Raw genomic sequence first — 12,156 nt, forward strand, 5'->3', positions numbered from 1 at the left:
CTACAGTCACACTGACTAATTCCATGCTGTGCTAGATGGTCTAACCCTAAGAAGTGGAATGTAAGGTACAGTCTGTTTTTTAGGGAGAATTTTGTCCTGTAAGTGGGTACAAAAGCACACCAAGTCCTACATAAGCTGTTTTTTCTCTCAGTCAGCATTATTTTGAATTAAAAACAATAATAATATGTTTTGCCAGCTTTGCATTTGTAATGTAACAATCAGTACGTTTTTCAGCTGGGTTGATGAAACTCAAGGACAAAACTGATAAAAAAGTTTTGAAATATACACAGCTGCATTCTGACAGCTTCTCTGTTTGCACCCTATACTACCAGCTGGCTTTACATATAGGGCAGCTATGTATAAATGTCTTTTTCACATCTATCAGCACTCTAAAAAGGCTCAAGTGCTCTACATGTTGTGAGGAGGAGGTAGAGAGCGCAGCAGAAAAGATACATAGATCAAAGAGCGGCTCTCATGCCGTGCATATTTAACACACCCATGAGAATTCAATTTCCTCACAGCTAGTTGTTACAAAGAGGGTGCAGGGTTCATTCATATATGCATTAAATAGTGTAAAGAGAGATGTTCACGAGGTGCTGTTATTATCTGATGCGTGTACATACATTAGCTGAGGTTTGAACTTGTGGATGAGAGCACAGAGAGCGATGCCACTTTGCCAAGAAGACGTCAGATCTGTGATTGTCACATTCCTGTAGCCCTCTGTCTGTTTTTGGCACCAGGTAAGAAGCCTCGTTGGTCTGATCTCTGACTCTGAAAAAAAAAAAAAAAGTCATATTTTTCAATATAACAAGAAGAAATGAGTGGACCAACACATTCTGTACCAGTAAATAAGGTCATGACAGAAATGGTGGGAGTGGTTGCTGAGGTATGTACACATCTCTGTCCCGACGTGTATCCTCAAAGCTTTTGGCGAATGGCTCAAGTTACTTCAGTCGAACATGCAGCTCAGTTCAGCATGAAGAGCTCCTGTTTTTACTGTTAGTTCCCAGTAGAGATCTAAACCAGACTTGGATCTCGGCAGAACTATAATAACATTTTGTCACAAATATGGACAAATGTTTATTTATTGCCTCACATATTTCATCATGATACACATACAGATGCATTTTAAAATGATGTTAGTTATTTTTTTTATAGTTTAAAGGAAGGAACATTAAAACAAAAAAAAAGTTGAACTTGGAGAGTAAGAAATGTGGGCTTGACAGTTCCTGCCACAACCCAGCAGCTGTTCTTTCAAAGCTTCCTCCTCCCAATGAAGCCACATGTAAAAACAAACCTCAGATAGTGATTTATTCCCTAAACTGAGGTTAATCCTGGTTCCTCACTACTTTTGTTAGAAGAAAAGGAGAGACGCAGGCCACAATGTTAACATGAGGGTCCTTGTAAAATAACAAAAGAGTGGAAACCCTATCAGTCAGTCAGATCAATACCTTGAATAATCTAGACATGAGTAAGCAGCAGTCTTTGCAAGCTTTTACCTGGAGATTCACTCATAAAAACTACAATTATCACCTCATGGCCGTTTGCTTCCACCAAGCTGTCAAGTTGCAGGAAATATGATCACAAGCTTCCTTTCTGTGCCTGAGTTATGGCGTTGGTTAATGGCAAGTGTTTTTGCAGAACATAGGGATGTCACAGGTATTACATAACACACAAGACTCTATCAGTTCCTGTTAAACTTACCTCGCCTGCTGAGATTGACAGGTCGTCGTATGGTAGCAGCACGCTCCAGAGAGCAGGAATTCAGCTCCGAGCTGATATACAAGTGACGCACCTGAAACAGGAAGGAAAATGGAAAATGATAACAATCAAGACAGTCAAGATTTGTCAGTACCAAAGGACAGATAGTAAGAATCTGATTTTGTCAATGTGAGTACTTCCTCTCACCTGGTGTGGCCTCACACAGGAGGAGTTGAGGTTGGGGTAACGAGTTCCAGGGTCTATGGTGTACTGTTCAAAGTTTTTGGCGATGTTTTCTGGTGTTGTTTGTGGAAGTAGCCTGTAAATACTCTCCCTGAAGACAAGCAAGAAACATAGTGCAAGGCACATGGTGTAATTCATAGTGTATGTTCATAAACATGTGCGTGTGCGTGTGTGTGTGTTTATATACCTCTCTGCCAGCACCTCCAGAACTGTCCGACCCTGAGCCCAGCTCTTTACCATCCAGGCCGTGTCAAAGGCAGCAAGGAAGCCTCTGGCACAACCTGTTCCCATTGGCCAGAAGGGCTGCACAGGTGCACATAAAAAATATATTAATATAACTGTGTGTGTCAGTATACACGAGGACACAAAACAACATCAGCACTTAACAACATTACCTCAAAGTATCAAAAAACAACACTGCAAATATTTGGATTAGATTGCAAAACAATTAGCAGCACAAAATATTGTCAGGTATATGCTGTCATGATTTTGAGACTGTTTCACATGCTTTTTTTTTCATTGGTCAGGAAACATTACAAGTGATCTAATGTAGACAGGTCATTATTCTGCAAAGGGGCAAGGCAAGGGTTGATATAGTTGGAAAATTAATGTTTGGGTATAATGTGTCAGTAGGAGAACAGATGGGCATTTCGTGGGCGTCTGTGTGAAAATAATAAAAATATTATGGATAAATGAAAGGTAAAAAAAAAAAGAAAAGAGAAAACGTGAATGAATAACTGTTGGTGGGGCTTACAAAAAAGGAAAATAATAAGACTATTAAAAACTTTTAACAGTTCAATTCAATTCAATTTTATTTATATAGCGCCTTCCACAATCAAAATTGTCTCAAAGCGCTTTACAGAGACCCAGAGCCTGACCCCAGAGCAAGCACTTAAGGCGACAGTGGCAAGGAAAACTCCCTTTTAACAGGAAGAAACCTTGAGCAGAACCTGGCTCAGATGGGGGACCCTCCTGCCGATGGCCGGGCTGGGTGAAAGGAGGAAAAGGAGGAAGATAGGACAGCTAGGAATGGAGGAGAGGGGGAGAAAGACATGCAGCATAATACAGACAATGTGGGTCAGTATTATTATTATTATTACAGTTAGTGAACAGTTATTGGATAATGTGTGCTCAGCAGATTAGAATAACAGTCACATCTCTCTCTGCCTCGATGACTGTTGGTAACATCATCAACAGCAATTAGTCAGCCTGGAGACACGAGGTGGAGTGGCTCATATATAGTTACCAGTATGGGACCATAAATCAAACAAAAATTGTCGGCACTGCAAGAGACCCTTCCCTTCTTCCACAGACTCTTCACTCTGCAGCATCTGGCAGGATGAACTGGAGCATCTGAGCCGTGACTGCCAACATTTTGTGTCTTGTTTCTTTTCCTAGGCAGTCAGGCTCCTCAAAACCCTGTTACCTCCCTAAACTCACATGATACAGTTTGCTTTTTCTTACCTCTAGCAAACTGTCGCCAACCAGTGCTACCAGCAGCTGGTGTCCAAATCTCTCCCTGACCAGAGCAGCGTTCTCTGAGGCGTACATGCTTGTGAAGTCAAACATTGCTACATCTGGCTGCCCACAGTGGTTCATGGCAAAATCCAGCGTGGGAAGCTGATAGTTGGTGCCAAAGTCAGCAGCCTCTCGGGCGTAGCACAGAAGAGCTTCCTGGTTAACATTTTCACTGCTCAGCAGCATCTGGGTGTCTATGTAATCCTGTTGAACAGAAGCATGACAGTCAGGAGGAGTTCACACAGATTAAGTCGGAGCTTAGCATTTGTTATAGACCAAGATTAACTTCTTTATGATCTGTTACCATGGAGAGTTTTTTTGTAATGCTGCACACAGATGTGAAATAAAAGTCCTACTGTATTTTTGTGTAATTTTGGTGATTAAAATGTGAAAAATAACCTAAATGTGTTCTGCTTACGTTAATGACAACTCCCTTGTCCAGCAGGCTCTGTTTCTTGGCGGTCATGACAAAGTAATGAGTGTTGTCCTTGTAGTACACAATGTTCTCCAGGTCAATACCTGCAAGAAATTACATGGTAATCACAGCTACAACGTATAAAACGCACCGACAAGACATCCCCCTGTTGTGGTGGATGCTTCTAATTTTTAAAAGCAATAAACTCTAACCCATAATTGTAATTTTTGTGATTATCGTGCCAAATTCTAGTTCTGTAGTGCTGGAGGTTGAGAAGATCACCTAAAAAATGACATTAATGATCACTGATTACAGCCACAGCAAACAACAAAAAACTCAATCTTAATGTTAAACAACTGAAGTCACTGTCAAAGCATAATGTGGCAGTCTGACAGTGCTTCTTTCATACCTGTCTCCTCTTTGAGGTCAAGAAAGAACTTCTGGTTGAAGATGAAGGCCACTCCGCTGATCTCTTCTACTTTGGCCTCTGCGGTGGTGTTCCTGTTGATGAAGTTGGCTGTGATGGCGATTGCCAGTTTACCCCTGAACTCCTTCCTTTTGAAACCTGGGAGAAAGAGAGACACGGGGATCAGAGTGAGAGAGAGAATGAGAAACAGAAAAAACACGCTGATCTTCCCAAGCAAAGCAGGCCTATCGGCTTGTCTGTTAAAACCAAAGGCAATCTAGCCTTAAACCATAATTACAAGGCAGTTATTTTAGGATAAGAGGCAGCTTACCAAGGTGAGCCTTCATGCAGCCGGGGGAACAAAAGCCATGGATTGTAAGAAACAGCAGGAATTAAATGCTATCATCAAAGTTAAATGCTGTTTGCTTAATTACCCGTCAGAACTGCAAGTGTAGCAGTGAAGGACCATTTGTAAGAGTTTAGTACCATTGAAAATAGAAATAATTTTTTTCATATGTTCCAGGAATCTTTATCTAAACAGATAAAATATTGAACTGGCAGAATAGCTCTTTTGATAGACATCTATTTCAGCTATTTTGAAACAGAAAACAGGGACATAGGAAACATAATTCAAGGGTTCTCTCCGTATTAACCATCTATGGCCAGAAAAAAACCCTAAGCAGAGTAAGGGCCTGAAGCTGTGCCACAACCTCTCCATATATTCACAGTTAAAAATCTTGGAGGGTGTTTTCCCCTTTTTTACACTTCATTGTTCTTTACCAAAGGCAGCAACAATCAACGCAGAGTGCAGATCTGATTGTATTTAACTCTGTGTTACCGTAGCTATGCCATGAAAGCAGGCTGACTGCAGGGGAAAATCATTTCCCCTAGGCGTCTTCATAATTTGAGAATGAGCTAGACGTCTTGTACGGTCCAAAAATGCCCTTTTTAGGAATAAGCATCTGATGTGAATTGGTTGTTAGATGACAGCATTTTTAGGAGAGAGACCAAAACAGCAAGACATAGAGATGGAGAGAGTCCAGCATGCATGCATCAGCTGCTGCACTGAGCCCCGGCTGTGCTCTATTTATGTAGGCTACTTTTAGTGGTTTCATGTGTTACCTTTCCCACAGGGAGAGATCAATGGCTTCATACAAGTATAAGTTTACAGAAGGTGAGTTTCATTTATAGCCTCACAACAGAGATAATGAAGTACAAGTTATTCAAAGTGAGAGTCCAGAAACAGTCCCGTGGGATGTCTTGGATACATGTGCTGTTCGGTAAACAGAAGGTGTGCTGGGTTTTATCTGATTTAAGTCCTAACTCTTTAAAATCACTTTTTGTTCCACATGATGACTCATGGATTTTCTAAATAATGCAAACAGATGAACTCAGTGGCAAAACAACTTTGGAGAGAGAAAATATGTTGATATGGTAAACATGTTGCTTGCTGCTACATGCATTAAATACTTGTGTTAAGACACACATCTAAAACAAGAAGAGGCCAAGAGACTGAAGACCTGGCAGCCTTTACAGATACAGATAACATTTATATGTACTGTACAATTAAAAAGTTGAAATGAAAAATTAGCATTTTGTGCAGAATTTGTTAGCTGTTGCTGCAGTTTCACGTTTTTCTTTTTTTTTTATGTCAAACAATTTGGGAGTGGCAGCAGGTTTAACCCTGTGTAGTGGGAAAGTAACATCTGGATCATGGCCTGTTTCTTCAGCTCATGCCTTGTTGTCAGGTCTTTACAAGCACAGTACATCCTTGAGGCGTCTATACTGTTCATGTCTTTTGTTTGCTGTATTCTCACCTTCCAGAGTATTCCTGCGCCCATCAGACCCCACCACGACGTCAAACTCAAAGTTAGCCACGGGGTGATCTGCGGGTCGGATTGCAGCCCTCCACCCAAGCCCTGAGAGAGGGAAACAAAGACAGAGAAAGAGTGAAGGGGCAAAAAAAAAAAAAACACCCCACAGAGTATAAATCTTAGCAACATTCCCTTTGAGCTATACCCCTCCACTGAACAATCATCTCTGGAATGCCAGCAGATAAGGGTTCGTGTTTTGCGCAAGGACACTTCAACATTCTCTATCAAAACATCTCTCCTTCCTGGACCACTCTGCCACCTGCCATGCCTGACCAGTTCTAAATTTGTCAGTGCAGAGATGAGGAGAATGAATAAGCACTTTAATACTGTTGCTGTTTAAGGTTGCTATGTTGCTGTTTTCCCGTAACACTGCTCTTGCTATGATGCCAGTAAAACAAGGACAAATATGGCTGTTCATGCCATGTTTTAAAAAGAACTGCGACATGAACAAATGTCTTGGATGCAGGAAAATGAACGGTGATGGCTGTTAGTATGTTTATGTGCTCCACTGCATCGAGCCTGCTGAGTGTCAGTGTGGATTGTTGTCCAAATAAAACAGTATAATATATTAAATATGAAACAACATTAGCCCTTTTAAGTGTTCGGTGCTACAGAAGTGTGATACCAGCACAGTAACAGCTTGGCACTTTGTCATGTAATATCACCATGTGGAAAATGCATTCCATGATGTCAAGGGCTCAGCTAAGTCCGTCACAGCAGAACAGTAGGGATAAGTCTGTGTCTAAATTTAGGCAAGGCTCTCGTTGTTATCAGTGTATTGATATTACAGCCGAAGAGACAACACATGACACAAGTTGTGCAAGTTATTTTCTTGCTTCAGAGTTTATAGTCCACTGCAGGATGAGAGGGTCATCCACAGTGCAGTGTATGTGCTAAATGCTATGTTACTGTCAGAAGGTCAAGCTATTTTAAAAAGTTTTCAAATCTAATCTACGTTGATCTATTCAATGTCATAAATTTCTCATAAGAGCAAAAGATACACCCCTGCATATAATATGTATAGATTTGAGAAAGATAACTAACATGAAAGACACAAACCTCATCTAAATATGATCAATTGGCTCCGTGCCAATATTTGTGTCATGTTTATTGGTGGATGTCAGGGAAATTAAATACTGCGGGATGACAAGTCCCCTGCTGCCTGACCAGCCTTAAAGTAGAGCCAAAGCTGAAGGAGTAGGAGTGTAAATATAGACCCTCCAGGAAGCTACACTGTATTTCTGTCTAACAAGCTGACAGATGCAGCCTGCCTGATGTTTATATCAAACTTTAGACATTATTAAACCTCTCAGCCTCATCCTACGAAATGTCCCAGTTGTACAGTTTCCAGCTGTTTAAATCTCCTCAACTGCCCAAAGCTTGCAGGCCATAAACAGCTGTCAGTGGGTGAATATAAAAGCACTGTTAATCTATTGTTTGGACATTTAAGTTAAGTGAATGTGTGGATGAATACCTTCATTTTCCTGATCCTCTGGAGGTTCCAGAAGCTTGATGAACTCCACATTGATGTGAAACTCGACTGCAACGAGGAGGGCGACTTTCAACAGGATCAGCTGCAGCTGCTGAATGCCTATTAAACACACAGACACACATTAATGTATACAAGAGTAAAGCTCTGCCAAACTTTGTTTTATGTTATGTTGTCTTGACACTGTTGAGAGTAAACCCCAAGCTCCAGTACTCAGTCCTGTCTGTGCTAAGGCTTTTTCTCTTTATGTTGGACTGATTAAAAAGAATCAATGATCAAAGGTGATGACATTTCATTTAATAATTTAATATATCATGATAATCATTATGCCCTGTATACTGTACTTTTTATTCTCAAAATACAGTGTTACAGCAACTAAATTGAATCAAACACAAAAAACAAATAGAAACCTAAAAACAAAAGCCAGATAGTATAAAATACCAATAAGAATGTTAAAAAAAAAAAAAAAAAGCGAAACAAAAACTGGGAACAGATCCTATAAGCATTGTGGAGGACCTGAATATAGACTCTACAATTCCAGTGTCCACCAACATACTGTACATTTAAAGAGAAGACCAGGGTTCAGGGAGGTTGATCATTTGTGATCACAGGTAAGTGAAAAGTAAAACCCAGCAGCTTGTTTTGTATCGGTAAAGTCAGATACTCACTGATGTGGTCTATGGCCCCAGCACAGAATTTGCCGTAGAACTTTTTTGCCCCAAGGCCCCGCAGGTCATGGATTGTGTAGGGCCAAAGGTGCAGCACATTGTTCCTGGAGAACGAGTCCCTCTTCTCAATCACCACCACTTTGGCACCCATCAAAGCGAGCTCAATGGCTGTCCGCAGGCCGCAGGGACCTCCTCCGATGATGAGGCACTAAATTAAGGAGAATGACAAACAGACCTCAGAGAAATGAGCTAGATCATGATGACAGCTTTGTCGTATTAATAACAGAAGGCTGAGACATTTCCTACAGAAGAGTTTGAGATGAAAAATGGCTCACACTACTTGTTTATTAACATTCTGGGGAGTAAAATGGGAGCAGCATTTTACTGCATCACTGGAACATTTAGAGACTCGACACTTTAGCAGGGTAGACACTGACTCTGAAGATCATTCCAGTTTTGAGACAACCTCTCTAGGCCACCTTGTTGTTTGCGAGGATTGTTATTAGGACATTAAACATGCTGAACAGAGTGTACACAGGCCAAAAAGAAGTGCATTAATCAGGAAATTGCCCAGAGGGAATGTTTGCGAACAACTTCCACCAACCTAAACCGTTATTACAACCTTTGCATATCAAAGGTGTGATTCATGTATCGGCTTCACCCAAAAATGCATGAAGTCAGTTCAGTGAGGTTACAGCGTCTGTCTGAGAATGTGTGGGTCAAACATGACATCATCCTCTTGAATGATAGATGAAAGAACAGACACATGTGTGCTGGCAAACTCTATCTTCTTTCCCTCTAAACAGATTAAGAGACATTATAGCGAATACTGTAGAAGGGAGATGTGTTTGAGTGTGTGTGTGTGTGTGTCTTGATTCTTTTGACATTCAATCCAGGACCAAACCACCTCTGAAAGTCACCCCTGCTGTGCTCAACAAGGTGGACAGTCTCTGTCTCGATAGCCTCACCAAATTAGTGCTAGAAATGCCTTTTCTTTCACTTTTCCAGAAAAGACTTTAATTTCTTGGCCTTCCATTTATCCACCAGAACAAAGAGTCATCATTTTGTCCGACCTCTGAATCCCTACAGTGTGCAGACATATTTTGCCACATATTTGAACAGGAGGACTCACTTCCTACCATTCTGTGCGTCCACCAACAGAATAATACCAAAGGGTGAGGTGGTTCCACTCATGTCAGTTCTGTGAGACACTCAGACTGGGTGCTGTTTACAGAGCGCCCAGTGTCAACTAACCAAAAACCCACATCATACCCTAAATGACTCTCTGCTCCAGCACTAAAAACATGATTGGGCTTTAGTCATTCTATATTCTCCCTCTCTGAGCATTGTGGTTGAGCTCCAGGGAGGTTTCACAGGGCATGAGGGTGATGAGGAACACAATGTTTCATCACTGGTTGCCTGAGGTTATCAGGATGATGTATTCTCAGGTGTGAAGTACAAACAGGTGGTGGAAGCTCTGCCTGGACAAGTTTTTTTGTGCACAGTACTAACTCGGTTTATTCAGAAGTATGCTCACAATGTGCACATTTTATATCAAAGCTCATGCAGCTGTTTTGATCTGTCTATCAGCCGTGGGCAGAGATGGGTTGTTTGTCTTGGTACTTTTCCATTCACTGGTATATTTTTCCAGATATGAGGCGTTTCCTGAGGCCTTGTTCAACATCTGCTGAGTCAGGACACACGCACTTCCTTTCACCTTCCCACCTGTGACCTCATTCTCATCCCAGCTCCACCTCGCCCTGGTCACATCAGTCCCCCACCTTATTAATGAATCCTATTGGTCAGTCAAATTTACCTTTTCATCTCAGCGGACAGTGCAGAGAATACAAGGAGCTCTTTACTATAACAGCATCACGAGCTAATGCTCGGACTCTAGGACTTTGACTATAAAATTAAACTACAACTATCACGGATTTAGATAAAGATCAACTAGCAATTTTTTGGGCACAGTAAATTTTTATGAGAAAGAAACGCACAGTGGTTACGTGTCAGTGTTGCCGCAGCCAGCTGTGTCAGGCCATAAAACATGTATGACGTCACATCCTTAAAAAAATTGCTGCTACAGCGGGAATAAGAAGACGAGGTGCTGAGTGATATCACATCTGTCACTTTCAAATGGCTGAGCTGCCATAAAAACATGAGTCGTCACCTCATGGTTCTCCCAGGGAGAGGAGAAATTAGTAATTAAGTAAAAGCAGATTGTCTGTCGTGTGAGTGATTAAAACAGGCGGCATACTGCACTCATACTGTGTATGTGTGTATGTGTGTGTGTGCGTGTGTGAGCAACTCATTACATCTCAGGCTTTTAAAATGAATAGACAGTCTCATATATTCACAATAAGTTAGTGTTTCGGTAATGCGCACAGTCCACTGTTTATGACTTTGGTACGCACACTCCCACTTTTTATTTTACAACATATCCGTGCAGATTGTCAGAATTATGAAATCTGACCTAAAACATTTGGCTCAGAAGTTTAGGAAAGTCATGCTTTCTACAAAACATTTACACTCTTTCTTCTTACCTATTTTGGTGTTGGCTTAAATCAGACAGAAACCCGTAAAACGTAGCTCACACTCAAGCATTTAAAACACACTTTAACAACACTGGCTCCAGCCTTTTAGGAAGAGCCTATAAAGAGCAGAGCACACCCTCAGTATAGCTTGGACCAAATAATCATAGTTGCTGAGTGATGCTGTCTCTTTGTCTGTGTAATAAAACACTCTCTCGTGCTGGGGGTAGTTGATGGCTGAAGGGTAATCACACTCCTCCGGGTTTTCCTACTTTTCCTCATCACCCCGCCACCCCGCCACCCCGCCACTCACACAGGACACCATACACACCACACACCCTAATATGACTGCTTTGTTCCCTTTGCAAGTACCTCTTCATAATTCATTTCAAGAACAGCTCTTGAATAGCTCTCTTCTTGCATGTGTAATTTACTCTCTGTATGTGATTGATTTTTTTTGTGTGTGTGTGTTGTTTGATTGCAAGGTTGAAGGATGGAGCAGTGCACAGCTGTAATGTTGCTTTTTCTGTCTGTGAGTTTTTATGTAATTTTGTTTCATGTTTCATTTGATTATGTGAACATTTTCTACTTAATGTTTTGAGACTGTATGTTACTGTATAATGATTTTTTAGTGTGTTTACTCTTTGTAAGGCTGAATACATACATGGTGGAAGCTCAGAGAGAATGAGTGCAAAGCATATGTACTGTATATATCTCTTTAATTTCCTGTTCCATCTGTTCAGAGGTGTTGCAGAGAAAGAGTGAGTGTTAATGTAGTTAATGGCTGAGTCTTGGCAGGTAGAGGTTAAAGTGATGACCACGATATTGCCTTAGCTGTAGGACTTTGAATTGTTTTTTGACATCGCTGAGGAGGAACAATATGTAGATTGTCAAAACAAAATAGGAACCACATGAGGTACAGTCACAAGAGGCACTTCCTAAATCATAAAATGTTAACTTTTATGATGTATAAACAAACACTTGTGATATTCTTTTTCAGATCTTTTAACACACATATCACATGACATACGTCATTATAGGCTTTGAAGACTGCACACGTTTTAGCCGTGAACACGTTTTAGTTTTCAGTACATAATGAAAATTAACTTTGACATGAGTGATTTTTATATTTGTAGTTTTAACTTTCTAGCAAAAGTTGGTTATTGGGACGTTACTGCAGGTACAACAGTTTTAAAAACTCCTAATTCAGCTGGTAAACTCAAAGAAAATGTTGCATATATAAGTTTAAGTATACTGTCAAGCCAAAAAGGAAATTTTTAAAAGGATGATGAATATTGCTGTTTCTTCTAT

The 12,156-nt window shown here is 40.8% G+C and overlaps 1 protein-coding gene across 7 annotated transcripts in view; it reads right to left on the bottom strand.

Annotated features, from left to right (window-relative positions):
• The window catches only part of mical2a (microtubule associated monooxygenase, calponin and LIM domain containing 2a), a 36,403-nt gene that overhangs the window by 15,557 nt on the left and 8,690 nt on the right, over positions 1 to 12,156 (bottom strand). For all 7 annotated transcript variants that reach the window (XM_041059297.1, XM_041059214.1, XM_041059136.1 and 4 more), the window contains exons 3-12: positions 8,315 to 8,522; positions 7,632 to 7,748; positions 6,101 to 6,202; positions 4,287 to 4,442; positions 3,881 to 3,981; positions 3,409 to 3,666; positions 2,132 to 2,247; positions 1,909 to 2,035; positions 1,705 to 1,795; positions 624 to 771 (exon numbers count right to left, since the gene is read on the bottom strand). In XM_041059297.1, the coding sequence (XP_040915231.1) occupies positions 624 to 771; positions 1,705 to 1,795; positions 1,909 to 2,035; positions 2,132 to 2,247; positions 3,409 to 3,666; positions 3,881 to 3,981; positions 4,287 to 4,442; positions 6,101 to 6,202; positions 7,632 to 7,748; positions 8,315 to 8,522 (1,424 nt within the window). The remainder of the gene's footprint in view (positions 1 to 623; positions 772 to 1,704; positions 1,796 to 1,908; positions 2,036 to 2,131; positions 2,248 to 3,408; positions 3,667 to 3,880; positions 3,982 to 4,286; positions 4,443 to 6,100; positions 6,203 to 7,631; positions 7,749 to 8,314; positions 8,523 to 12,156) is intronic.

Source organism: Toxotes jaculatrix, chromosome 1 (assembly GCF_017976425.1).
Source record: "Toxotes jaculatrix isolate fToxJac2 chromosome 1, fToxJac2.pri, whole genome shotgun sequence".
Taxonomy (NCBI): domain Eukaryota; kingdom Metazoa; phylum Chordata; class Actinopteri; family Toxotidae; genus Toxotes; species Toxotes jaculatrix.